Source organism: Fukomys damarensis, unplaced genomic scaffold, assembly GCF_012274545.1.
Source record: "Fukomys damarensis isolate Sample0158 unplaced genomic scaffold, DMR_v1.0_HiC HiC_scaffold_13, whole genome shotgun sequence".
NCBI lineage: Eukaryota > Metazoa > Chordata > Mammalia > Rodentia > Bathyergidae > Fukomys > Fukomys damarensis.
The window spans coordinates 23,358,347-23,385,662 of NW_022900925.1; the positions used below are offsets into that span (position 1 = coordinate 23,358,347).

Below are 27,316 nucleotides of genomic sequence, written 5' to 3' on the forward strand. Positions count from 1 at the left end.
GTCGTCCGCGCAGGCGCTCTACGGCGCGATGATTTCTGGGTAGAAATGGATGTTCATGATTTGTTTCGCCGGCTAGGCGCTGGGGCCAAATTTGACGTGAAACGCTTCTCAGCCGACGCAGCTCGATTCCAGGTACTTTACACAGGGACCGAGGCCAGAGTAACAGAGGAGTAGGATCTCGAAGATAAGCCAGCAGCTGACTGAGCAGCCGGCGTTCCCAGAGATCCTGCGGCCTGCGTTTGAACACCCTTGGGCATTTCCTCTCATTTTGGGTTCAGCTTGCTACGCAGACTTACCAGGCACAGGGCTTTAGATGACTCTTTTCAGAGCCCTTGCTAGATTGAGTTGAGCCTTACACGGAAAGACTCTTTCTCTGCTTCTTAGTTCAACCAAAGCAAACTTGGAATTTTTCAAAAGGAAATTTCCCTGAAACTTGTGGAAGGGAATTTCGAAAACAAAGGTGGAGAAAAAAGTTCGTTTTTTAAAGTCTACTCAGGTTTGACTTGGTATGCATTTAGCTGCGCTGCACGTGGTTCTTTGTATTGCCCCAATCTGGCGTGTTAAGTAACCAATGAGAAGAGCGATTTACATATGGGCAATCTTATATAGGGAAGTAGTGAGAGTCCAGAAAAGTCGGTTGTGGGAAATCTTGAATGTTAAGCTTGCTGTAAGAGAATAGAAGTGGTTGTCGTTTTGGGGTTTTTGTATTTCTTCTGACTGCATTATAATGTAACTGTTAAAAGAGTATAAACTCTGGAACCAGATTGTTGGAGTCCTAATGCTTAGTTTGCCAGCTGACTGTTTTGAGCCTTTGGTTATGTTACTTAACTTCCTAATATCTCGATTTTCTCATCGGTAATACTATTTAACTTCTAGGGTTGCTATAAGAATTAAGTAATTTGATATACATGTGAACATGCTTAGAAATCTGCTTGACATAGAGTAAGCATATAAGCTTTCATTGCCTACATGTGAGATCAAGAAAGATGTCATTTTGGATTCCATTTATCTAAAGGTACTTACTTATGCGCTTGACAGTTATTTGGTGGAAAGGTTAAAAAAAAAAGACTAGGAGTCTTTTACTTGACTAGACCCTTTTACTTACTGATAGTTCTGATTAGAGGGAAGCATTGCTATTTTGTCAAGATTTTATTTTTAATTTTTTGGGTTTTAGATAGGAAAAAGGAAACATGGTTCTGATTCTTCAGAGATTCTGCAGAGTCTAGACTTCTTTGGAAACAGGAAGTCTGTCCCAAGTGAGTGTGGTGCAACACAAACACTCGAGGAGCTCCAAAATGAAGAGAGCCTAACTGAAAAAAAGAGGGAGCCAAACAAGAAAAAGAGAAAGAAGATAATTTCAGGTTAGTGTTGGATTTCTGTGGTTTTTTCTATTTAACTTTTTTCAGTTACAAAATAGTCTGAGCCTGTAAGTCAAACTGTATACAGCCATCTTTCAGTTGATGTCAAATATTCAAGTTATTTCTAGGTATGTGCCAGGTATATTTGTCCTCTGTACAGGTGCTGTTAATGCTATAGACTAGCATCTCAAAAGCAGAAATACTTGATGAAAGAATATGCACGCTTCTGTACAATACATGCTATGAAATGACTTCCCATACCTTTGTCAGTCCTGGGTATTATCAGTCTTAAAAGTTTTTGCCAGTTTAGTGAATGAAGCTAGTTTATATCTGTATTTCCTTGAGCAGGTGTTTGAGCATTTTCATATGTTTTACCAGACAATTTATATTTCAATTTTTGTGACTTGTCTGTTCTTACCCATTGCCTATTCTTATTAGGGTTGTTTTTTTCAGTATTATACTAGAGTATTAATCTTTTTTCTTTGTTATATCAATTAAATTTCCTAGCCATCTGCCTTTGTTTTATATAAAGTAAATAGTTAAGCTATACAATGACAAGTACATTTTCTTCCCACTCTAGCCCCAGTCCTGTTTCTCCAGAGGCAACCACTGTTAATCAATTTCTATTGTATTTTTCTAGGGACATTTTATTCACATGTATTAATTAGTGCATCCCTTTAAAAATATGCTGTATTTACATATAATTATATTAACATGAGTATTCTGTATGTTTTTATTGTGAAGCTTCCCTTCACCTTTTTTTTTTTTTAAAGCAAACTAAATAAAATACATTTTGGATATTAAAAAATAAATCCTGGGCTGGGGATTTAGCTCAGGGGTTCGGTGGCCTGCCTTGCAAGCACAAGGACCCAAGTTCAATCCCTGGTACCAAAAATCAATCAATCAATCAATCCTACTTTACAAAGACAGAAAATTGGAATCTATGGTAAAAATCATGAAACAACATCCTGTATAATGACTCTACAGTGTTCTTTGTGATAAGTATAAAAATCATGTAATGTTTTTGTCTAATACCTTTCCTCCTTTCTAAAAAACAATGTATTTTGGAGGTTGGAATCAGTAGGTAATGCACTCCTTTTTCATTTTTACATAACATAGTATCCCATTGTACATTCCATAATTGAATTAAGGGCCTGAGGATGTAGCTCAGTCATAGAATACATGTTTAGCATTTGGGAGGCCCTAAGTCAATCCCCAGTATTTTACTACCCCTTAAACTCCAAAAATAATTAACAAGTTTCTCTGTGATGGACATTTAGTTTGTTTTTACACTTTTGCGGTTGTATTTAATATACCTTTTATATATATATATATCCAGTAAGTTCTTATTAGTGAAATTGCAGAATAAACAGATTTATTTTAAATTTAGATTTTGTAGAGGTATCTACCAGAAACATTGTATTAATAGGAAGTACTCTATTTTGTTCATTGTAATATAGTGCAGTGTCTCATCATACATTGTAGGGATGGTCCATAATTGATTTGACAATTCTGATGGACATTTATTTTGTTTCCATACTCCAAGATAAATAAAAGTATGCCACAAATATAGGAAAACAATTTGAATGTTAGGCAGATAGGTACTATAACCATTTAGCAACAAATGCGTGCAAGCCATGATTTGTGATTTATATATATAGCCATGTACCTATTTTTAATTGGAAAATTGGAGATGTTGTGAATTAGTAATGATTTGGGTCTATTAGTACCAACTGTCTCATAAAGAGAAGATTTTTATAATAGTCATTCTTTGTAATACTCACTAGCAATATATGAGAACTTTTCTTTCTGTAAATTTTCCCTTTTTGCATTTTGTAAACTTTTTGTACTGTACTAAGTCCATCCATTTTTTATTAAGCCCTATGTTAAGATAATCAGCTCTGTCTGGCATATATATCCATATGTTTTTAGCTTTGTTTACAGTTTGTCATGTGTCTTTGTCTTTTTTCTTTTTTGCCATTTTAAAGACAAAATCCACCTCTTTATTTCATGGTTCCTCCCAACACCATGCCACACCCAGGGCACTTCTGGCATGGTTGGTATTTTTTTCTTCATATTTTATGTGAAGCTTCATTTTGTTATACTGAAATATTTGATCCTGTGGAATTTTATTTGGTAAAAGGAGTGAACAGAAAACTAAGTTAATTTGTTTCCTAAGTGGCTAATTATCCTAATACCATATCTTGATACTCTCTTTTCCCTATTGAGTTTAAGTGCAACTTTTATTGTAAACTTATTTTCTGTGTATATTCAGGTCTATCTCTGGATTCTGTTCTGTTTCATTGTCTGTTTGTGTATTCATGCACCAATTCCAGCTTGTTTCAATTACTATGAATTTGTAGTATGAGAAAAAAAATCCAGTAGAGTGGTGTTGCATATCATGTGTATTGATTGAGAAAGTTATTTTTCCCCCAAAGTGATCTATTAGTATAATCTTAATTTATGTCCCAGCAGGTTTGTTTTTTGTTTTTGTTTTGTTTTTTTTTTGGTAGAAATTAACAAAGAATAAGACTTACCTGGATATGGTAGCACATGCCTGTAATCTCAGCACTCATGAGGCTGAGGCAGGAGGATTGCTGGGTGTTTGAGGCCAGGCTGGTCTACCTAATGAGTTCAAGGCCAACCTGAACTACATAGTGAGACTCTATCTCAAGCAAAATAAAATAAAATTTTGAGACTTAATATAAGAATATACTAATCAAGGTATTTTTATTTCTAGAGAGCTAACTATGTAGATCAGATAGAATTCATACACCAGTACCTGTATATGAGGGCCAGGGATTTAGCTCAGTGGCACCATGCCTGCCACACAGATGCAAGGTCCTGAGTTCGAACCCTGGTACCAAAAGAACCCAAAACTGGTATCTGTAAACAGACAGTTTTTAGCAGAGGTGTTCAAGCATTGCACTAGGGAAAGTAAAGACTTTTCAGCAAAGTGTTCAGGATTTCTATGGAGGAAAAACATTAAATTTTATATCAGACTATCCCAAAAATTAACTTTAAATAACTCAGACTGAAGTACAAAGTCTAAAATTATAAAATTTAAAGAAGAAAACAGGAAAAAAATCAATTGTAGTTTTTTAAGACCACCAAAAAAAAAATTGTAAGGGGAAAAATCGGTATCTTGGATTTCATCAAAATTGGTAACTTGTTGCTTAGCAAAATATAGCAGTAAGAGAGGTTGTAGCTTGTGATAGAGTGCCTGTCCAGGAAGTGTGAGGCCTAGGTTTCAACCCTGGCACAAAAACAAAACCAAAAAAACTTGTTAAAAACTAAATATGGTGACAGACTCTATAATCCTAGCACTTGAAGGCTGGGGCAGGAAGGTTGCAATTTCAAGCCCAACCTGGACAACTTATCAACTTAGCAAGACCCTCACCTCAAAATAAAAAATAAAAATGGCTGATGTAGCTAGTGGGAAAGCTCTGCATTCTATCTTCCACTATTGGGGATAGGGAGGTAAGTGGAGCAATAAGAAAATGAACACAGCCACAGTTGGCAAAATATTTGCAACATGTATATCAAACACCTGTATCCACTCTCTAGAGAAGATGGGAAACTTGAAGACTGGAAAAGATATATGCATGGCAATAAGCACATAAAAAATATTCAGCTTCATTATTCAGGCAAATTTAGACAATAATAGAGTGCTACCACTTACATTAAAATAGCTAAAAATAAAAACACTGACTATACCAAGTGTTGGCAAGGATGTATAAAAACAAGTTCACAGTTGATAGTAAAATGATATAATCACTTTGGAAAATTCTGTACTTTTTTTAAAACTTAAACATGTACCTGTAATATTTCAGTTATTCCTCTCCTAGATATTTACCCGAAAGAAAGTAAAAAATGTCTTCAGGAGAACTTGTATTCAGATGTTCATAACTACTTTATTTGTAATAGTCTTAAACTGCAAAGGACCCAAATATCCTGCAATAGATTAAGGATAAACAATTTGTATATCCATACAGCAGAATACCACATTCCCTAATAGTAAAATGTCTCAAAATGATTGTCCTGAGTAAAAGAAACAGACTGTAAATTAGTACAATATATGTACTAATATGCGTACAGTATATTAATCATATATGATTCCCCTTATATAAAATTCCAGAAAAGGCAAACTAATCTGTAGTAATAGGAATTAGATGGGAGATTACCTAGGGATAGAGTAATGAATTCCAAGAGGCTGCAGGCAAATTTGGGAGGTGATGAAAATACCTTTGATTGTGATGATGGTTTAATATATGTTTGAATGTATGCAATATATATATTTTTTCATTAATACGCTTATTTTGTAAGTGCTGGATGTTGAACCCAGTGCCTAGCACATGTTAGTCAGGTGCTTTGCCATTGAGCTACATCTCCAGCCCCAGTGTATACTTTAAAATATATGCAGTTTAGGGCCAGGGATTTAGCTCAGTGGTGTTGCTGCCTTCCTTGCAAGCTCAAAGACGTGACCTGGTACCAAAAAAAAAAAAAAGAAGAAGAAGAAGAAAAGAAAATATATGCAGTTTTTAAATGAATAAATAAATAAAAAGGGGGTCCAGAATTTGGCTCAGTGGTGCTGCACCTGCCTTGCAAGCCCAAGGTCCTGAGTTTGATCCCCAGTACAGGGGGTGTGTGTGTGTGTGTGTTCAAAAAAAAAAAAAAGAAAGAGAAGAAGAAAAGAAAATATATGCAGTTTTTAAATGAATAAATAAATAAAAAGGGGGTCCAGAATTTGGCTCAGTGGTGCTGCACCTGCCTTGCAAGCCCAAGGTCCTGAGTTTGATCCCCAGTACAGGGTGTGTGTGTGTGTGTGTGTGTGCGCGCGCGCAATTTATTGTATGTTATATCAGTGAAGTTGAAAAAATTTTTTTCTGATTTCAATAGAACTTTTCTCATTACTTTTAGACTATTTTAGGTTATTCTTACATATTCTCCCATAAAATATTAATTGAACAAGTATAATTTATAGACGTTGGGAAATGCTGTCTTTACTGTATTGCGTAGCCTAGTGTATTGTATTTTGTTCACTGCTATTGTTAAGTGAAATCTTTCATTCTGTTTACTTTCTAGTTGACCTTTTGAATATAAAGAAGCGGCTACATTATTGTTGCTTATGTAATTTGTTAATTCCCTCTTGTTTTCAGGTTTATAGTCATCTACACATTACACAGCTGAAACAATCAACGGAAGAGGGTGAGCTTCAGAGCTCTGATTAGGCCAGCACAATTTGCCTGTTTCTAATCTTTATACATCTCATTACTTTCTCTCACCTAGTTGCATAAGGTAGTAGTTTTTCTTATTTAGTGTGAAAGTATGGCCTGTGTGGTACACCTAAGGTTGTCATTTTGAAAATCTTGTAATCTATAAAAATATTTTTTAGAAATTACTTCTCAAGAAGAAGGTACTACTATACAGTGGATGTCATCTGTGGAAGCAAAGATTGAAGATAAAAAAGTTAAAGGAGAAAATAAATTAACTTCGGGGAAGTTGGAACATCTCCGAAAGGAAAAGGTTAGAAAAATGTCTTAGCCCCAAAAGTGTATATTTTTCTGGCCTGCTAACTTTTTGTCTTGGCTTGAGTAATTCTGTTGGTAAAGTGAATATAGTTTTGTTAAGATAGAAGGTGAATTACACCGGCTGTGGTGACTTACCCCTGTAATCTCAGCACTCGGGAGCTGAGGCAGGAGGATCACTGTGAGTTCAAGACCAGCCTGGGCTACATGAGTTCCAGATCAGTCTCAACTACATAGTGAGACCCTGTCTCAAAAAAACAAACAACAAAAAAAGATGAATTACATTAGTTTGGGTTTTACTTTAATAAAAAATTAAAGTAGGTATTTGTACTGTGGATAAAAAATTTAAGGTATAATTGAAAGTATACATGTAGAGGAAGAAATGTATGTGTGTAATAATTCTTACCCTGTTCAACTTTAAAGATTAATATGTTTAAAATAAAAGTTTTTTAAATTTCTTAACCCCTTTTGATAAACAAGAAATTTGGCTCCCATTCTATTCTATATTGAGCCCACTGGTTTGGAAGGATTTCCTCTGTTAGGGATTAGAAGGTTAGAATTCTTTAAAAACCTATTTCATAGCTTAGGAACAAGGGGAGTCAAATATAGAATAACAACAAGTACATCCTAGTGTGCATTGTACACTTGCATATTGCTAATGGAAAGGTATGTACAGCTCATTTCTGATATCACTGTGGCCCAAACCCAGAATTTGGGTTTCTCTAGGCAAAAATATGAGGAAGCAAACCAAATTACTACCACTGGACTCTACTTTTGCTTTGTATTTATTTACTTACTTTGTTTTTTGAGACAGGGTCTTTCTATGTAGTTCAGGCTGCTCTTGAACTTACTATGTAGCCAAGGCTGGCCTTGAACTCATGGGGATCCTCCTGCCTCTGCCTCAGTGCTGGGATTAGAGGCATGTGCCACTGTGCCCAGCTTTCCACTTTTGGCTTTAATAAGAGTTTTTTTGTTTGTTTGTTTTTTGTTTTCTTTCCTTAAAACATTGACACTTGTATGCTAAGCACCATATAAATAAAAAAGTAGATTCAGTGACTGTCTTCTAAATGTTTTTACACTTATAAATATATGTTATGGGCTGGGGGTTTGGCTCAGTGGTTCTGCTGCCTGCCACACAAGCACAAAGGCCTGAGTTCAGTCCCCGGTACAAAAAATAAATGAATGAATGAATGAATGAATGTTATGAGCATGACCATAACTAGTATAAATAACATGTTACTCATTGAAGCAACACATAACGAAAGCATAGATAGGTTTTGTTGAAGGTCATTTATAAAGTGAAATATATTTACTATCTATTGTTTGGGGGCTTGGATTTAACCAAAACATTTCAATTGCCACTAAGCTTACCCAGAAAGCATTACTGTTGTTTTATAACATCTGAGAATAAATTTATTTATTAGGCCATACCCATGGTGGGTTCTTCATTTCACTTTTCAGGTAAACTTCTTCCGGAATAAACACAAAATTCACATCCAAGGAACTGATCTTCCTGATCCAATTGCTACATTTCAGCAACTTGACCAGGAATATAAAATTAATTCTCGACTCCTTCAGAACATCCTAGATGCAGGCTTCCAAATGCCAACACCAATCCAAATGCAAGCCATTCCAGTTATGCTGCATGTGAGTATGAAGGTGTAGGATGCCTGTAACTTTCCTTTCTCTCTCTGTCTACTCATTCTCTTACCTCTCTCGATATCCTCCTTTCCACCTTACCTCCCTTGTTAAAATCTGTCACTTGCTTTTAAGTTCCATGTCAAATGCCTGTGTTCATAAAAACTTGTCTTAATCACTACAGCTGTAAGTGATCATTCTCCTATTTCCCTACCCACCAAATCTCCATGGGTTCTTATAGTGTGTTCTTTTTTTTTAACATTTAAACTGTCTGAGAATGGGGGCTATGTTTTGTCTTTTCATTGCTCATTTAGTTTATAGTGTTCAGAAGCTATTTCAGAAATGCAAATGCTTTCTAAAATTTCTGTACATAATCCAACTTAGTTTCTTTCCCAATACTTTTATTATTAAAGTATACTGTACTTCAATAAAATGTACAAATTTTAAGTGCCCAGTGTAATGAATTTCAACAATTACCACTCCGGTGAAAATATAAAACATTTCTGTTCCCCCTCAAAATTTTGTTGTACCCTTTCCATTCATTCCTCACTCCACTGCTTCCCAGAGGCAACTCTGTTCCATTTCTGTTCTGTATTTATCTCTTCTAGAATTTCAGAACAGTCATCATTTAATTTATTATTTTTGGGTTCTTTTTTACATACTCTTAATTTTATCCATAATGCATATATTGGTAGTTTGTTGCTGAATGATATATTCTGTTGTATAAATATGACAGTTTGTTGATAGAGCTATGGATGAACCTTTTTTTTTGGTGGGGAGGGGAGAGGTATTGAGGCAAGGTTTCCTTGTGACCTCGAACTGATGGTGATTCTCCTGCCTCAGTCTCTTGAGTGCTGGGATTACAGGCGTGTGCACCACCATGCCAGGATAATTTAGATTTTTTAAGTAAAATTTTCTGAGGTTTGTTTTGTAACAGTAAGAGCTGACTTTTCTCTTTCACATAGTAAAGCTATAAAGCTGGCCTTCAGTTCAGTTAACCAAAGGCTTCACCTGTTTAGTATTTCAGTGAGTCCTTTCTCAGTGAAATGAGAATACATTCGTACATTTGGATGACAGTTAACTCACAATTTCATAATTTCCATTTAAGATTGTTTTCTGTCATGCATTTTGTTAAAGCTTTAAAACTCACAGTGATTTATCTGAAAATTGTCATCTATAAATTATTGTCACTCAGATCATTGCCACTCTTTATTTTAACCTTCAGTCATTCTCTTAACAGAATCTTCATAGGCATTGAGCTGTACAGATAAAAAGTTGATTTTATAATTTGTCTTCTAAAAGAATTTAGTGGGAAAGAAAAATTAAAATTGTGTATTTCTCTTTGAATTGTAGTTATCTGCATTGTTTACTTATTCAGACAGACTTCACCAAGCCATGCTCAGAAACTTAGCTGGCAGGAATGGAGGATGTTAGAAAAATAAGTACAGGAAAAAGTTAGAAAAGCAGATGGGACTTGAACATTTGGAGTAATTAGGTTTAATTTTATTATATGGATGGTAGTATTCTTTGACCGGGGTCTGAAAAATTTATGTGCTTTTCCTTGTATTTACTCTATTCTGTTTTTAGGGTCGGGAACTTCTGGCTTCTGCTCCTACAGGATCTGGGAAGACTTTGGCTTTTAGCATTCCCATTTTAATGCACCTGAAACAGCCCACAAATAAAGGCTTCAGAGCACTGATTATATCCCCAACACGAGAACTTGCCAGCCAGGTGTGACCTGTAGCTATTGAGATGATACATTTGTTGTTTGCTTCAGTAATCTTCCTTTGACGTTATTTAAAAAGAGCTCAAAAGAATGAGGCTCATGTCTTTTGTCCCAGTTACATATTCTGTACAGAGTGTTAGGTATATTACTACATATGGACCAGTCTTTTAAGTCTTTCTGTATTTTTCTGAAACATTATTTTAACATTTATACTTCTTTGGTAAATGCTCAAAAGATCCTTTAAGTTGAAAAACTGTAGTGATACTTTCTAAAATTTATTTTTCACAAAATGAAAAAATGGAAATGAAGTGTTTGTAAAGGGGGAAGGGAGGAGGGGGTGAACGGAGGGCAGGGACAAGGGGAAAAATGAGAATTAAGACCTGTCATATAAAGGTACAAGATTCCAATGCTGAATATAACTGTACTATATACCTAAAATGTACCAATAAACTCAATGAGGAAAAAAATAATAATAATAAAATAAAATTTTCTTTTTTGCACTTAGAAAACTGAAATCTTATTTCAGTTTTTGAAAAAGTAAAACCCACAAAAAGAAAATCTACAATTATCTGCTCTACCTTCCTAATGTGCTTAATACAAAACACATGCTAAGTATGAGATAGTATTATAATTAGTACTATATTCTGGAAGCAATATGTAACATGTTTAAAGAGTGTTGCTTTTATATCTTGGAACTAGTTTACTAAGTCTCAAAGTAACTTCTGTGTTGTATAGGCTTTGACATTCTAAAATGCTGACACCTTAGGTTAAACTACAGATTATTACAAGTGTGAAATGAAGATAGTCGTGTGTTGATAATAGGTTTACTAATAATGTAAAAGAAGTTGTACACTCTATCCAGGTATCTTTGCCGATCATGTTTTAACATTTTCTATTTTAGATTCACCGAGAGTTAATTAAAATCTCTGAGGGGATGGGATTTAGGATACACATGATCCACAAAGCAGCAGAGGCAGCCAAGAAATTTGGACCTAAATCACCTAAGAAGTTTGGTAAGAAATTTATGCCTCAGCCTTTACTTTGCAACAGCAACAAAAAACACTACCTGGGGCCGGAGCAACCCTAGGGAGCAGGCGTTGCCACTGCAGCCACTGCCTCAGGAGCCAGGTACAGTCCATGGCTCTTTGAACTCAAGGCAGTCTTCCTGCCTCACCTTCCCGAGTGCTAGGATTACAGGCCTGTGCCATCATGCCTGGCTGTACCTACAGTGGACCCTTGAGTTATAACTCACCTCACATATGAACAACTTGGGTTACCACCAGAATTTAATTTTAACTTAATGACCAAAGTCTTGAGTTTTGACCTGAATGCCAGCCGTTCATGCAGTTGTAAACAAAGATTCTCGATGCCAGAAAAGTTTATGTAAGCAAATGAACAGAAGCGCCAGTCTGAATCCAGATGTGGTGTTTGTGGACGTGATTTCAGTCAGTGCTTTATATAATCACTTTTATAACTGCTATCAAGATGACCCCCAAAAAGATAGAAAAGAAGCTAAGGAAGGAAGGGAAGGTAAAGAAAGCAATCACATTTGAAAAGAAGGAGGAAATTGTGGAGAAATATCTGTGTGGCATTCGTGTGACCAGTCTTGCTAAAATGTACAGCATATCAAAATCACCATCTTGACAATCTTACAGAGAACAGATTTGTTTAAGGAGGCTAATGTTGCTGAGGGAGTTATTTAAATTAGTAAGTCATGATCACCAGTGTTAGATGAGGTAGAAAAGATCTTATTAGTGTGGATAAATGAAAGGTTATAGCCTATTTGAATCTTTAATTTGTGAAAAAACTAGGGCTATAAATGCAGGGCTTATAAAGGATAATCCATCAACGTGTGATCATGGTGAAACATTGCATGCTAGTAGGGGGTGGTTTCATAATTTTAAAGCGAGAACTGGGGTTCTTAGTGTGACTAGTCATGGTGAGGCAGCCAGTGCTGATAAAAGGGCTGCTACAGCACAGTCCACAGGCTCACAGGTAGGCAGTAGCAATGTTAAGGAACTGGTGGAGGAACACTCAGAGGATTTGTCTGTAGAGGAGCTTCAGCAACTTTGAAAAATTGCAGCAGAGGAGCTTTCTGAAAAGGAGGGGGAGTGTCAACCATTAGTGCAGCAAAATAGTTCTGAAATAAAGGAAATCCTAAAAAAAAAATGGACAAAACTGCAAATATTTGTAGAGAAGACCCACCTAGACAGAGAAAAAGCCAGTTGTTACATTCACTTGCTTACTGAGTGTCATGTTGTACTACAGAACAGTGTTAAAGAGAAGGCAGAAACAGACAGCCTTAGACCAGTTTTTAGCTCTGAAAAGAATGAGACCTAGTGAGCCAGAAGCAAGTACTAATGGGCTACAGATTCTCCTAAGGAAGAGAAAGGACTCCAGAGAGCCAGATTCCTGATGTTCTTATGGAAGGGGACTCTACTTCCAAATAGTAACCACCTTCCATTTCATCCTCCCTTTCTGCAAGCCAAAGATGTCAATTTAAATGGATGCTGTTTTCCTCCCACCTCTGAGCCAAGATGAGGCTGGTCAGTCTGCAGTTCAGTGCCTTGGAGAGATTATGTGACCAAGTTGAAGACACCATGACAGGAAGTTCTGTGTGATACTGCTGGGCAGTTAGTGTTTTGAAAGCTCCGACTTTGTACAAAGTTTCAAGTGTATGGGGAAAGTGAACATTGACAACTGTGAAGAAAGGTGATCATTGGAAGCATCACCACAGCTCTATAAAGCTTTCTAGAATCTCCAAGAAATCAGAGCTCACTAATGACTGAGGAGATACGGTAACAAAGGACTGAAGAGTGTACCCTTTGGTCGCCTGACCCGGACAGCAGCAGGGCCAAGATTTGGATTGGTAGCTGAGAACCCATTTGTTGTCTGAAATTGATGTTATTTCCCGGTGGTTCTTTTTCAGAAACTTTGGATAAATGATCAAAGTTGGTTTTAGGAAGGCATGACTGGGCCAAAGAATAAAGGCTGTTAGTTGGGGAAAAAAAATTATGCATGGACCAGGTGTGGTGGCAAGCTCCTATAATCCCAGCACTCCGGAAGATAAGGCAGGAATGCCTGGAGTTTGAGGCCAGCCTAGGCTACACAGTGAGTCAAGGCCAGCCTCAACTGCATAGCAGCTCCCTGTTTCAAGAAAAAACAAAAACTGAACAAACAAAAGAAATTTATGGTTGGGATGTAGAGTATGTAAAGGATGTGGAAATTATAAATATCCTAATTGTCACATAAGAGTTTAGTCATGTACATAATTAGTTTTATTTTTAAAGAAGCTAAACAAGAGCCTAGTAGCTATATAAATGTATACCAGTGGTGAGATGATTTTGCCCATTACCTTCTATCACAGTGACATTTGGCAATATCAGTTTTGCCAAAAACTTCGGCAATTATTATTTGTTGAAACCAGGGAGGGGAGCCAATAGCATATAGTGGGAAGAGGTCAGGGATACTGTTAAACATCCTACAATGCCTGAGACAGCCCTTTGCAAATAAGAACTTTCTAGCCCAAAATATCAACAGTTCTAAAGTGGAAAACTTTGCTTTATACCAGTGATTCTTAATCTGCCGTGGAGCTACTCTAGCAGATAAGAATGATTACCTCCTTACTATCCTTGTACTAGCCAGAGTCTGCACCCCAGGGCCTTGCACATGGTAGGCAAGACAAGAGCTCTACCCCTGAGCTCTACCCCAGACCATTTTACTTACTTTGAAATTCAGTTTCTCTAAATTGCACAGGTTGGACTCATACTTGCAGCCCTTCTGTCTTAGCGTACAAATCATCTGGAATTACAAACATACACAGCCAGTGAGAATCTGGTTTTATGTCTTTTATATTTTTCTAATGTCTTTTATCTTAAGCTGAGTGAAATATTTAAAGAATTTTCCTGGAAGAAAAAAAACTTGCAAATCAAATTGTTGGATTATATAGTGTTCTTGCCTCTTAGAAATTGAGAAGGCTGCTCAATATTAATAAAAAGTGTAGGGATATGATAGTTTATCTATAATGGGGGAAATACATGTATTCTTTACTAATAAGGAAGAACTTTTATGTCAATAACTACTCTTTCCCTTTCCCAGTGAAGATTATTAACTGAAATTCAGGAGTCTTAACTCCTTAGTTCAAAAAGGTTATGGGCCAGGGATTTAGCTCAGGGGTGCTGCCGACTGCCTCGTAAGCGCAAGGACCCAAGTTCAATCCCCAGTACCAAAAAAAATGTTATATCTTACTTTTGCATTTTCTACTATTTTTTCCTACAGATATTCTTGTGACTACTCCGAATCGACTAATTTATTTATTAAAGCAAGATCCACCAGGAATAGACTTAACAAGGTATGAGAATAGTTTAATTTCTCTCATAGGTGTTTTATTGATTATATTTTGTTCTTAACTGCTTATTTGGGGTTTTTTGGGGTTTTTTGTTTTGTTTTGTTTTTGTTTTTTGTGCCAGGGATCGAACTTGGGTCCTTGTGCTTACAAGGCAGGCAGCAGAACCACTGAGCTAAATCCCTGACCCTAATTGCTTATATTATTGCCCTTCAGAGCTGGCTGTCTGCCAACTTAAGTTGGTGTGTCATTAAACTTATAGGAACAATATCTGGTCTGGAAGAAAGTTAAACATTTTGATAAGCAGTTAATAAATAACTCCCTAGACCTTTTCATATCTTTCAGTGAAGGTGCTAGAATTCATGAGATTCGTGGAAAGCTCTGTAGTTGCTACTGGAACTTCATTTTTCAAGTTAATAGAATAAATACATTGGTTGTTTTTCTCATTTTTACCTTTTTTTGTGCTACTTTTCTTTTACCTTTTCATGTATGATAAAGTAGCTCTTAGAACCAGCATCATGATTTGACTTTTTCGTATGTTCCCGCAGTTTAGGAAGTGTTTTTGTGTTGTGCAGTACAATATCCACAAGTTGTTCTGTTATATCTTAGTGTTGAGTGGCTGGTAGTAGACGAATCAGACAAACTGTTTGAAGATGGCAAAACTGGATTTAGAGATCAGCTGGCTTCCATTTTCCTGGCCTGCACATCCCACCAGGTCAGAAGAGCTATGTTCAGTGCAACTTTTGCATATGATGTTGAACAGTGGTGCAAACTCAACCTGGACAATGTCATCACTGTATCCATTGGTGCAAGGTAATTGTTTTTCCACTTTATCCTACTAGTTTATTTTCTTGGTATATGTGCTGCCAAAGTGAGCACTAGTTTGCTTTCTTAATATAAGTGATTGTTTTGACGCAAGGAGATACCTTGTTTGGAATGAAACTAACAAGGGATATAGCTTTACTGGAACTGTGTAAAATAAAGTCAAGATTGACTAAGGGCTTTCTGTTTTAGGATAATCCATACAAAGAGTTTTATATTTTCCTATTACTGTTCTTATCATCATGTTTTTATTTGACTTTTTCCACTCATAAAATACGACATAAGCTCTATGGTCACTCAGGATTCAGTTTCTCTGGTGGTTTATGTTAAGTTGGACTATAAGAAAAAAAAAAACTGATATTACTGAGCCACTTCATTTATGATTCCTTTTTAAAAATGTCCAAGGTGATTATGATATTCTGACCTGATAGAATATTATGCAACCAATGAAACTGTAAGTCTAGTGCTTATAATACCATATAAATGAAAAAAAAATTGAATGTGTTGGTACACACCTGTAGTCTCAGCTGTTCAGGAAGCTGAGACAGGAGCTCTCAAGCTCAGGAGCACAAGGCCTGAGAAATATTTATCACAAAAAAAGAAGCAAAATGGAACAGTAAAGAATACCCTGTCTACTTTAAACTTAAAACTTTTATGTATATAAAAAGAAAGCAGAACAAATTTACCATAAACATGATTTAAAGGCAGAGACTAGAATGGGAAAAGTATTTATTACATAGTATAATAGGTTGGGGCAGCTTATAAAGTATTACAAAGCTCTAATATAGCTCTCTTCCCCACTTGTCAGTTTCTAATAAACCCACAGGTAATCATTAAGAAAAAATTAGTCATATATAATATTTAAAATGTTCTCATTATTTTACCAAATAATTTTAACTTTTAAAAAAATTTTATGGCCAGGCGTGATGTGCACGCCTGTAATTCCATCACTCGGGAGCTGAGGCAGGAGGATCGCTGTGAGTTCGAGACCAGCCTGGGCTACATAGTGATGTTCCAGGTCAGTCTCAACTACATAGTGAGACCCTGTCTCAAAAAACCAAAAAAAAAAATTTATGCATTTAAAAAATTTTTGTGAGTTAATTAATCACATGAAAATTTACACCTAGACTACAGCAAATCATTAGTTTGTTCTAAAATGGTAAGATGGTAGGCTAATTACTTGTGTTTTTCTATTTTTAAAATTTTTCCTTTATATCACATTATTGTTAGAACAAAATATTTTAAAATAATTGTCTTCAAATTAAAGTATAAATAATTAAATATTTAAGTTGACCATGGAAAAGTTGATTCTGTTGGAGTTCTATGTCAGCGTTTTTCATTTATTTTAGCATTCACTGGGAAAGCAAAAATTGGCTCTTATTAACAATAGGTATACTTTCTTCTCAGGAATTCTGCAGTAGAGACTGTAGAACAAGAGCTTCTCTTTGTTGGGTCTGAGACTGGAAAACTTCTGGCCATGAGAGAACTTATTAAAAAGGTATATTTAGACTACATTCTTGAATTTTGATAAACTTTGTCAAAACATACGTTACACTGGGAGACTCAGCACTGAATGATCATCATCATGCAACATATTTAGTAATCCAGTGGTAGTAAGTCTTCTGTTCCTGACTCATACTAGGCTAGGAGAAGATTTACCAGATGCCCTAAAAGCTACATTTTCTCAACTCTGCATATATATGGCCCCTTCTTTCCTCATCCTGTGCCACTTAATATAGAAGAACTGGAACAGTATAGAATGAGTAAGACACTGAGTTGGGTTTTTCATTTTTATCCTTTAATATGTACTGAGTAGAAGCCATAGTTTAAAAGTTAAATAAGCTAGGGATTTAGCTATTTAGATTGTGCCTGCCTCACAAGCACAAGGTCCTGAGTTCAATCTCCAGTACCAAAAAATAAAATAAGTAAAAAATAAAAATAAAAGTTAAATAACGAGGGTGGGGGGCAAGCTAGGGAGTAAAAGAGAAATATAAATCCTAAGCCCTACTTTCTGGAATTTAGCCTTATTTAAAGGACAAAGTAAATGTACTTGTGTAATACAGTTTGTGGTAAAGTGCCATGAAAGTCTAAAAGTATTTTTCTTAAGCATCCATCAAGTCGTGATGGGACTTTCAGGGTGGGCTTGATTGGGGTAAGCCTCTACTAATCTGAGCCTTGACGGGTCTGTAGGGCGAAAGGTAAAGTTGGGAGAATATTACAATCTGAAAGAGCTGCTTGAGTACAGAAACCTTTAAGTGGTGGAAGTGAACACCACATGTTTAGAGACTAATGAAGTTATTTGTCTGAGGAAAAGAGTTAAATGTGGGAAATTAAAGATCGGGTTGGACAGAAAAGTTAAGGTCAGGTTGAGAGAAACCACTGGACATTATTAAGGAAAATGGCCACACAATTTTTAAGAAAAATAGTAAAAAAATAATATGTAAGATGGGATTTGAGGAAAAAGGCTGAAAGCAATGAAAATAGCAGGCTGTTAAATAAGGATGACAAAAGTTGAGGGAGAAGTAAATGAGGATGACGGCATCAGTGGTGGAATGTCCAGAAGAATTGCAGAGTGGAAGAGAAAGGTGTTCAGGTGTACTTGGTGACTACAGAAGCAGTGTGCTTTAGAGTGAGAACATGGACCCCGGAGCCAGAAGCCTACATTGAAATTCCAGCCCATCTGTTCTACCTTTGGGCTACTTAACCACCTCTCTGTTCAGTTTCTTCATTTGTCGAGTGGAATAATATATACTACCTAGAATTGTTTTAGTATTTGAGTTAATACAAACATAGTACTTATGGTAGTACTTGACACATAGTATTTGTGTCCGTTTTATTAAGGATATCATTTGCCACTAAGAAACTTATGATTTTCACAAATATTCAGATGGAAATAATACATCAGCGAATTTTAGACATGTTTGAACTTTAGGAAGTCTGTGAACTCTGAAATTATATGTAAGATTTTAGGTGGATGAGTGGTTACCTGTTAGAAAGCTTCATAGCTTTCTCTAGATTCCAAATGGGATATGAAAACAAAATTAAAATGCAGGATTCAGGGGCCATGCCTATAATTCTAGCTACTCAGAAGGCAGAGGCAAGAGGATTATGAGTTTAAGCCAAGCCTGGGCAATTTGAGACCTTGTCTCAAAATTAAAAGGGCTGGGGATGGCACAAGGTGTCCTGAGTTCGATCCCCGGTACCCGCCTCAAAAAGAAGGCTGGAGGTGTACATACTGTAACTCATTGGTAGAGTACTGCTCCCCGCCCCCGAAAAGCTAAAAAGCCCTGGTGTGGACATTCAAAGATAAAGAAAGCTGCTCTGAGAGGTGGGGTTTGATGACACAAATGATAAAAATAATTTGCTTAGAGCTCATAGTTACTGAGATTTTATTTGACTCAATAAGGTAAAGATTGTAGTGACAGAAGTTAGAATAAAGGACTGAGCTATGAGGAAATGCCAAAATTAGGATAAACAATGAAAGAGACAATGTTAGATTATAAGCAGAACCAAAGTTCTGATGCACATAAGCCAAGATGATTTTTTCAGAGTGAGCATCTGTTATTAGAAGAAAGTAAAGAAGGATTGATTGGACTAGTTAGTTTATTGGAATTAGCAAAACAGAAAATATTTTTGTCTTTTATTTTATTTATTTCTTTTTTTAGGGTTTCAATCCACCTGTTCTGGTTTTTGTCCAGTCCATTGAAAGGGCTAAAGAACTTTTTCATGAGCTCATATATGAGGGTATTAATGTGGATATTATTCATGCAGAAAGAACACAGGAACAGGTAAGGTCAAATGTATCTTTTCAAAACTATAATGAACTACACAATTTTAAGATACTGGCATTAAATTTATGAAGTACATTTCCGTTCCTAGAATTGTACTAAAGCATGTAATATATATCTCTAAATATATTCTCTTAACCAGAGAGATAACACAGTCCACAGCTTCAGAGCAGGAAAAATCTGGGTTCTTATTTGCACAGCCTTGCTTGCAAGAGGGATTGATTTTAAAGGTGTGAACTTGGTGATCAATTATGATTTTCCAACCAGCTCAGTGGAATATATCCATAGAATAGGTGAGTTTCCTGTTTTTTTTTTTCCTTTCTCTGTCACCCACTCATCTATTTTAGCACTTTTACTGTTCCTTTCAGACATACTCAGTATGTAAATCCTGAGACACCATTTCTCCCAGAAAAAGTGTTTTTAATGGTCTGATTTCTCTTAGGTCGAACTGGAAGAGCAGGACATAAGGGAAGAGCTGTTACATTTTTCACTGAAGATGATAAACCATTATTAAGAAGGTAATTTGGGAAAATAGCAGTATTCAGTTGGCAAAATTGCTTCATTATTTTTGTATGTATAAGATAATTACAAAGTAGCTATGTCCCAGATTCTATTAATGGTATCAGTCAACTAAATTTTTAGCTACAAGGAAAAGAAAAATGATCAAAGAGTCTTGTTTTGCCCTTCGATTATAAGAATTTGGAAATACTCAAAATAGAATATTCTTTTTTGTTTGTTTTGGTACTGGGAATCTAACTTAGGACCTCGCACTTGTGAGGCAGGTGGCGGCACCACTGAGCTAAATCCCCAGCCCCTGGAATATTCATTTTTAAGCTTCAGATTCACAAGACTTTTCTAATAGCCAGCTACTGGTTGATATTACAGTATAATTTAAAGTTCTGAATTAGTGAATAGTTTTTAAAAGTCTCTTCAACCCACTTAGCCTTCTCTCTTACCATAATGCATCCTTCCCATTACAGTTAGGGCCAAATGGAATTTTATATTTAGTTTCAGAGTCACTTGCCATATAGGAAAAACTATTTTAATAACATATTCCAACTTTTCTCCATTGTAGCCTTTTGAAGGCCAGGTAACATATACTTTCGGAAATTACTTAAATCGCATCATTATAGATTTTAATGTAGAGGATAGGTTTCCTATATATTAGCTATCTGCAGTAATATTTGGGTAATGATAATTGAGAACACTTCACATTTCTAACAAATGAAATTTAGTTATGGCCTAAAGGCCTTTTGTACTTTGAATTGATTATCAGTTCTGATGAAGATTTTGATCTGTACCCTCTGAGCTTTTGCTGTCAGCTTTGAGTACGCTTTCATGTATACATGAGTGCATGTATAGTGGGTGAATTCCAACAGCCTTAAGCCACTCAAGTCTCCTTAGCAAGCCTACACATCTGACTCTGATGACCTCAACATCAATGTAACTAAACACCTTAGTTTTCCATCTATGAAATGGAGATACTGGTAGTATTTTACTGCATAGGGTTCTAAGGAGTGAATAAGTTAATATACAAGAAAAATTTGCAGTGCCAACTCCTAGTAAGCACTTATTTAATAAATTTAGGCTTGATTAATTTTGAACTAATGGCTACTTAAATTACTCAGCAGTGAATGCCTTGATTTCAATCCTGTGAATAGTTCTCTCAGTAACTCAACATGAATGCGTTTACTTTTAAACAAAAGTTTAGTCGAGGTCAGAACATTTTACTGTAGTACTTTGTGTAGTTTTTATTCCTCTTGTGCATAATATTTGTGTCCATAAACATCAGTTTGACGAGATAAATTTATGATTATGGGTTCCTTTTTCAGTGTCGCCAATGTTATACAGCAGGCCGGTTGTCCCGTACCAGAATACATAAAAGGTTTTAAGAAACTACTAAGGTATATCTTGAACTTACCTGGAGCTTTCTTCTGTCTTTACAAATACATCTTGCTTTTTATTTTGTTTGTTTTCTTGCTTTTTATTTATTTTTTATAAGTATGTATCCCAAAACAATACTGTACATTGTTTAGTTTTGCATGTTTTTGATCTTATATACAATGCTACTTAGGATAGGATTACATCCTAATAAACTCATTGTGAGTTGAAAATTTTGTAAGTTGAAAATGTATTTAATACACCTCACATACCAAATATCATAGCTTAGCAACCCAGTACACTGTAGATTATCAATTGCTTACCCTCATGATCAAGTGCCTCACTGGAACTTTGGTTCACTCTTGCTGCCCAGCTTTGCAGAAGAGTGTGATATCATATTGTGCTAGCTGGAAAAAGATTAGAATTCAAAGGACAGTTTTTACTGAATGTGTATCACTTTTGTACCATTATAAAGTGAAAAAAACAAGTCTTAAGTGAAATCATTGTGCTTGGGGACCACTATAAATAGTATCAAGCTAGATAATGTTCTTATACTTTCTGTTCTTGTTCAAAGATAATGTTGGTGTTTAATTAATGGGGATTAAATGGAAGAGATCAACTGAGGACCTCATGTATAATAGGCAAGCACTCTACTACTGAGCTGTACTTCTAGCCCTTGATTTATTTTATATTTTGGGAAAATACATATAAAGCTTACCATCTTAACCATTTGTACACGTAAAGTTCAGTGGTTTCAACTACACTCAGTGTTTTGCAGTCATTACCACTGTCCATTCTTTTCTGTCTGTAAAATTGCCACTCTGTACCCATTAAGCATTAACTCCCTTAGACTCTGGAAAATGGCATTCTAATTTCTCCATTTTTTGTTTTTTGTACCGGGGATCAAACTCAGCAGGTGGCAGAACCACTGAGCTACATCCCCGGCCCTTCTCTCTGACTTTGATTATTCTAAGTACGTCATATGAGTGGAATTCATACAATATTTGTCTTTTGGGGAATTATTTTATTCAGTGTCTTCAAGGTTCATCCATTTATGTAGTCCTTCCTTTTTAAGGCTGAATAATATTCCATACTTGCATAAACCATATTTCACTTAAACATTTATCTGTTGATAGGCACTTAATTTGCTTCCACATAACTGTTGTGAATAATGTTGCCATTAATGTGCACGTACACATAGGTCTTCATGCACTCTTGATTTTACGTTCTCTCTTAAACCTTGTAGGTCAAGAATAATTTTAGAACATTTTAAGATAAAAAGTTTGCATTTAAATATTTGTGACTGTTATTTCTTTCTCGAGTTTTTGATCCTTGAAATTTTAAATACTGAGGTTTTTTTTGTTTCTTTTTTTTTTGTGCTACCAGGGATTAAACTCAGGTTCTTGGCCTTAGGAGGCAGCCGGCGGAACCACTGAGCTAAATCCCCAGCCCAGTATTGAGATTTTTTAAAAAACTATTCAGTGTGAGCTGAAGATTTAGCTCAGTGGTTCTGCCACCTGCCTCACAAGCACAAGGTCCCAAGTTCGATCCCTAGTATCAAAAAAAACCAAACTATTCAGTATGAGTGAAATATAATTATTTTATTTCATAAAATGATTTTAAAAATTAATCAAAATCAAACTCTAAGGGCTGGGGATGTAGCTCAGTGGCACAGTGCCTGCCTGGCAAGTGTACAGCCCTGAAGTCAATTCCTGGTACCAAAAAGGAAAAAACAAACAAACAAACAAACAAAAAAACTCTAATGGTTATTGACATAGGATATAAAGTTTCCACATGACATGTTTTAATAACTGTCAGTGGCTTTTTAAAAGTTTAAATTTATCATCCCTTGAGATAGCTAAGTGCTGTTGGATAATTTCATTTATTAAAGTGGATACTGTCCCACCTTAAATCTGTATTTAAAAAGTGAATTTTGGGACTAATTTTACCTTTAGTTTTCCTAAATGAAGTTTTACCTAATTTATTTCCTTTCTCACTTTGTAACTTTCAGCAAACAAAAGAAAAAGATAATTAAAAAGCCATTGGAAAGGGAGAGTATTAGCACAACTCCAAAATATTTCCTAGAGCAAGATAAAGGTAAACGGTAAGTATATACATGGTTAAAATTTTTAAAGTTGATGTTTGACTCATATAGTTATGATAGGCAAAATTTCTCCTCAGGTAAATTTAGAGGTAGAACTAATAGATCTACAACCCATTATGGAATATAACAAAAATAATATATCCTCTGATTTGGAAACTTGGTTGATTTAATCTTGGAATTTTTCTGTAGATCTAGTTTTTTTCCATATTTGAAAATATGGTTTCAGTTCCCCATGAACTGTCCACCATCTCCACATAGTCTGTGTCAGGACATGCTACTGAAACCAAGACTTAAGACCGTTGGTTCACATCTATCAAGTCTTCCCTGAGCTTCATATTCTGGGCCAGGTTTCAGCATAATCTTAGGTTTATGCCAAAGCAGACTGTAACCTCTTAACAAGTAGTACTTGGATAGATTTATACTGGCTTAGCCTAATTATTGAGATTTTTAAAGTATAGTTCTTGTAGAATCCACAAAAGTCACCTTATTTTGCACAAAGTGTTAGGACTACATGTTTTGGCCAAAATATTCTGAATAGTGCTGCTCTTTCTACTCTTTAAGGAAAATGGTATTCCTCAAATTCTTCCAGTACTAGATTAATATGTGCTGTAATAGAGTTGCCTCGTTCTAATAATTTCTTAGAGAAAGGGATAGTGTGTGTGTTTCCTCAGAATGTCATCAGTGTCCTAGGATACCACAAACTGTTGTGAAGTAAACTTGCTTCTTTCCATTGTCTTAGATCTGTTCTCTGAAAATAATTAGAAAAAAATGCTGCATAAACCCATTCTCATTTACTGAGTTAGCTTACAAGGTGCTTAGTGATAATAAGGTACACAGATTAATATAAAACAAGCCACCTTTCCTGAAGATAGGAAAAGAGGTTTATATCCATAAAAAAATTAGAGAAAGATTTTAAATAAAATTGAAAATTAGAAAAAGGCAAGATTATTATGGATGGGTATAGTTACAGAAAGTTTCAAGGAAGCAAAACTATAAGTTGAGCGAGTAGAAGGAAAAAGGTGAAGAAAGACATGAAAGCTAGTATGTATTTTCTTTGTAAGTGGGTCAAGAGTCTTATATGACCTTTTGGTGTGGACTATGGGAGCTAGTGCTCAGTTCAAGTATAAACAGTGTACAAAGTGTCCCAAAGTTTTAGTGCACTTTTAAAATTCTGGGGAGAAGAATAAATGCTACAGACTTAACAAAAATGTTACTTGAAAGGCTAATAAATTTAATTCCATTTGTGTGTACTCAGTTTTGTGGGTTATTAATACATTATTTATTTTAATTTTTGTGGTGACAGTTTCTGGGTGACACTCAGACCAGTGGTGATGGCAGGGAACCTGGGAGGGATTCCCTTCAGAACTGTTACTCATGCATCAGAACCTTCTTTGTATTATCTTACAGCTAAAATTACAAATGCAGTCCTTTTGGGCACCGAGCAGGAGCTGCTGTGAGCTTTTATATAGGATGAAAATCACCTAGAGCAGGGCTGGAGATAGAGTGCATGTTTGAGACCCTGCATTATGGGTTTTTGTTTTTTTTAATTGTTGTTGTTGTTTTTTTTTTATCAGCTAGAGCATAAGTTGGTGGCTAGGTTGACATTTAATAAAATACATCAATGTTTTTATATTTGTAGTGCTTTATTGTTGTACAGTACTGAGAATTGAACCCAGGGCCTCACACACTAGGCAAGCACTCTGCCACTGAGTTGTATGTCCAGCCCGCTTCAGGATAATTAAAACTTAGCAGCACGAAGACTTTGAGGGTATTTGGTGTAAATCTTGTCGTATCTGCTTAAAATGCTTTTGCTTTCTTTCCATTTTCTTCACATTTAAAGGCCATCCTTCTAAAAGTATATAAACAAGACCCATCCTTAGGTCCGGGGATTTAGCTCAGTAGCCCCCGGTGCCGGGGGAGAAAAAAAATCCTAATCTATTTGTAGCTTACTTCTTCACTATACATGTTCTTTTGATGATGCTTCCCATGCCTGTAGTCCCAGTGCATCCCTCAGCTGATAATTTATACTCATGTCCTCGGCCCAACTTCCCATCTTTGTTGCCTAGTGAACTTCAACTTCAGGCACTTTAAACTCAACTTGTTATAATTGGAGGTGGGAGAAAGGATTGAATTTGGAGTCGGGACTGATTCTACTACTTTCCTATATGACTTTGGACAATTCACTTCACCTCTCAAGTCTCCTTCCCCCGTGGAAATAATTATATGGGTAATACAAACTGCTGCTTAGGGTTGGTTAGAGGAATACATGACTTAATATATACTAAAGAACTTTGTATTACTACAGCAGACATCATTGAAACATTTTCCTTTTCCAGTGTTATCACTTAGCATTTATTGGTTAGCAGTGAATAGTTAATGGCATTTACTACTCACAAGGCTCTACAGTCACATTGTTGGGATTCATGTGTAAAAGTTTTTACTGGTGTGTGATAATTGACAAGTTATCAACCACTCTATTCCTCATTTTCTTCATCTGTAAAATGAAGCTAATAGAATCTTCCTCATAAGTCATTGGGAGATTGCTCAAGTTAATGCATGTGAAATACAGTACTTAATAAGCACTAAATCAACATAAGTTTCATGATTAGCTCAGAATCAGAATGCATCTTTCATACTGTGTAATAGTGTAGTTTATTGTGATCTTAACTATCTTGCTTAGGTAACTGATTTCCTAAAGGGCAGAGATTATATTTAATGTAACTTTGTGTTCCTTGTGCCACATATACTTTGATATACAATAGGTTTCAAATATGTTTTTTAAACCTTCAGAGTTACAGGAAAGTAAGTATATAGAGAATATCTGATTAAACTTTTTATTTCCTTTTCACAGGAAGAAGGTTACTGGCCAGAAGAATGAGAACAAGAAGAAGGTAGCTCTTGAAGACAAAAGTTAAAAACAGACTTTTAAAAGGGTATCACAGAAATGTAGTTTTATGGTTCCAGCATAAATGTTCTTCTCAGAATACTTCATGGCTCGTAATCACTGCTACCCATTTAGAATCACCTACAAGTACATAAAACTGAAAAACGATCCTAAACTATCAGTGCATCATGTTAGATTTTAATTTGTAGGTGAAAACTGTACAGTGGAAATAACATTTATTGCTTTCTGTGGTTGAATCCAGAGAGATACTTCTTATAGAAGATCAAAACCGTATGCTAAATAACACCCAAATGTGGTGAACTCTTAAGGATTTTTCTCTTCAAGTGTGAAGGAAAGTGTCACGTATGCCATGGAGAGGCATCTAGAACACAATCTAAATAAAGCCTTAAGACTGCTCTTCTACCCCTCCACACACACAATTATTTATTTACCTACTTTTACAGTGCTGGGGATTGAACCCAGGGCTGCTCCCGCCCTCGCTTTTTAAGATGGCCAAGAACAGAACAGGCCAGCTGTCAGATAGAAACCAACAGAGATGCCTTTTCTGTGGCTGTTGTTCAAGTTCCCCAAATTTTTAAATTGTTTTGACTATTAAGTATCCTTACACCTCATTGGTAAGATGCTTGTACTTAGCTGTTAGAATGTTGCAGTTACAAGATTAATCACCCTCTCCTTTTCTTCATTCTGCATCATTTAATCATGCTCTTTCTTGTCTCTTCATTCAAGATGATTATGTCAAAAAACTGATAAAATGTTGCATCTAGATAAGGAAGAACATGTCACTCAATATACTTCTGGCTTCATTCTCTTACAGTTTATCTTTCCTGAGGCCTGATAGTCTTTTATCCGTTGAGTAAGAAGGTCTCTGTCAAAGGTCAAGGTTATGATCACATGGTGAATTAGTCTACGGTCTATAAACAAAGTTTTTTTCAATTACTAGTTTCATACACTAGAATTTTAAAAAACACTATACAAGTAAGGTGCTTAAACTGGCACCCTTGAACGAACGACATAATTAGTACTACCACAATACTATAATATAGGTAGCTTCTCAGCAGCTTTTGAGTTAAACTTAACTTGGTTTACTCTTGACCTTTTTTCCTAGAGTCAGTACAGCTACACTCTGCCTTGAACATTTCAGATGGGACAAAAACTGCTTATCTTATAAACATGATTTTTTGTTCTTGTAAACAGATCCTTGGTTCAGCATAGATTCTGGAA

The 27,316-nt window shown here is 35.7% G+C and overlaps 1 protein-coding gene across 3 annotated transcripts; it reads left to right on the forward strand.

The window, feature by feature from the left end:
* Positions 1–26,453, forward strand: Ddx52 (DExD-box helicase 52). 3 transcript variants are annotated; one of them, XM_010626829.3, is made up of 15 exons: positions 1–132; positions 1,175–1,361; positions 6,754–6,884; positions 8,348–8,533; positions 10,112–10,255; positions 11,152–11,263; positions 14,529–14,601; positions 15,205–15,408; positions 16,825–16,915; positions 19,083–19,205; positions 19,348–19,498; positions 19,648–19,723; positions 21,038–21,109; positions 23,098–23,190; positions 26,042–26,453. In XM_010626829.3, exons 1-15 carry the CDS (start codon positions 46–48, stop codon positions 26,103–26,105), a joined length of 1,794 nt encoding a protein of 597 aa, XP_010625131.1. In that variant the 5' UTR covers positions 1–45; the 3' UTR covers positions 26,106–26,453. The 3 variants fall into 3 exon arrangements, with proteins under 3 accessions (XP_010625131.1, XP_010625132.1, XP_033618800.1); XM_033762909.1 differs by lacking the exon at positions 1–132 and adding an exon at positions 6,518–6,656 and having other exon boundaries at positions 1,297–1,361; XM_010626830.3 differs by lacking the exons at positions 23,098–23,190; positions 26,042–26,453 and adding an exon at positions 21,661–21,774 and having other exon boundaries at positions 2–132.
* Positions 26,454–27,316: the final 863 nt, after the last annotated feature.

Coding starts and splice junctions, on each gene's coding strand:
- Ddx52 (XM_010626829.3), top strand. CDS start 46: ATGGATGTTCATGATTTGTTTCGCCGGCTAGGCGCTGGGGCCAAATTT. Junction 8,534..10,111: donor CCATTCCAGTTATGCTGCAT/GTGAGTATGAAG, acceptor TTCTGTTTTTAG/GGTCGGGAACTTCTGGCTTC. Junction 14,602..15,204: donor CCAGGAATAGACTTAACAAG/GTATGAGAATAG, acceptor GTTATATCTTAG/TGTTGAGTGGCTGGTAGTAG.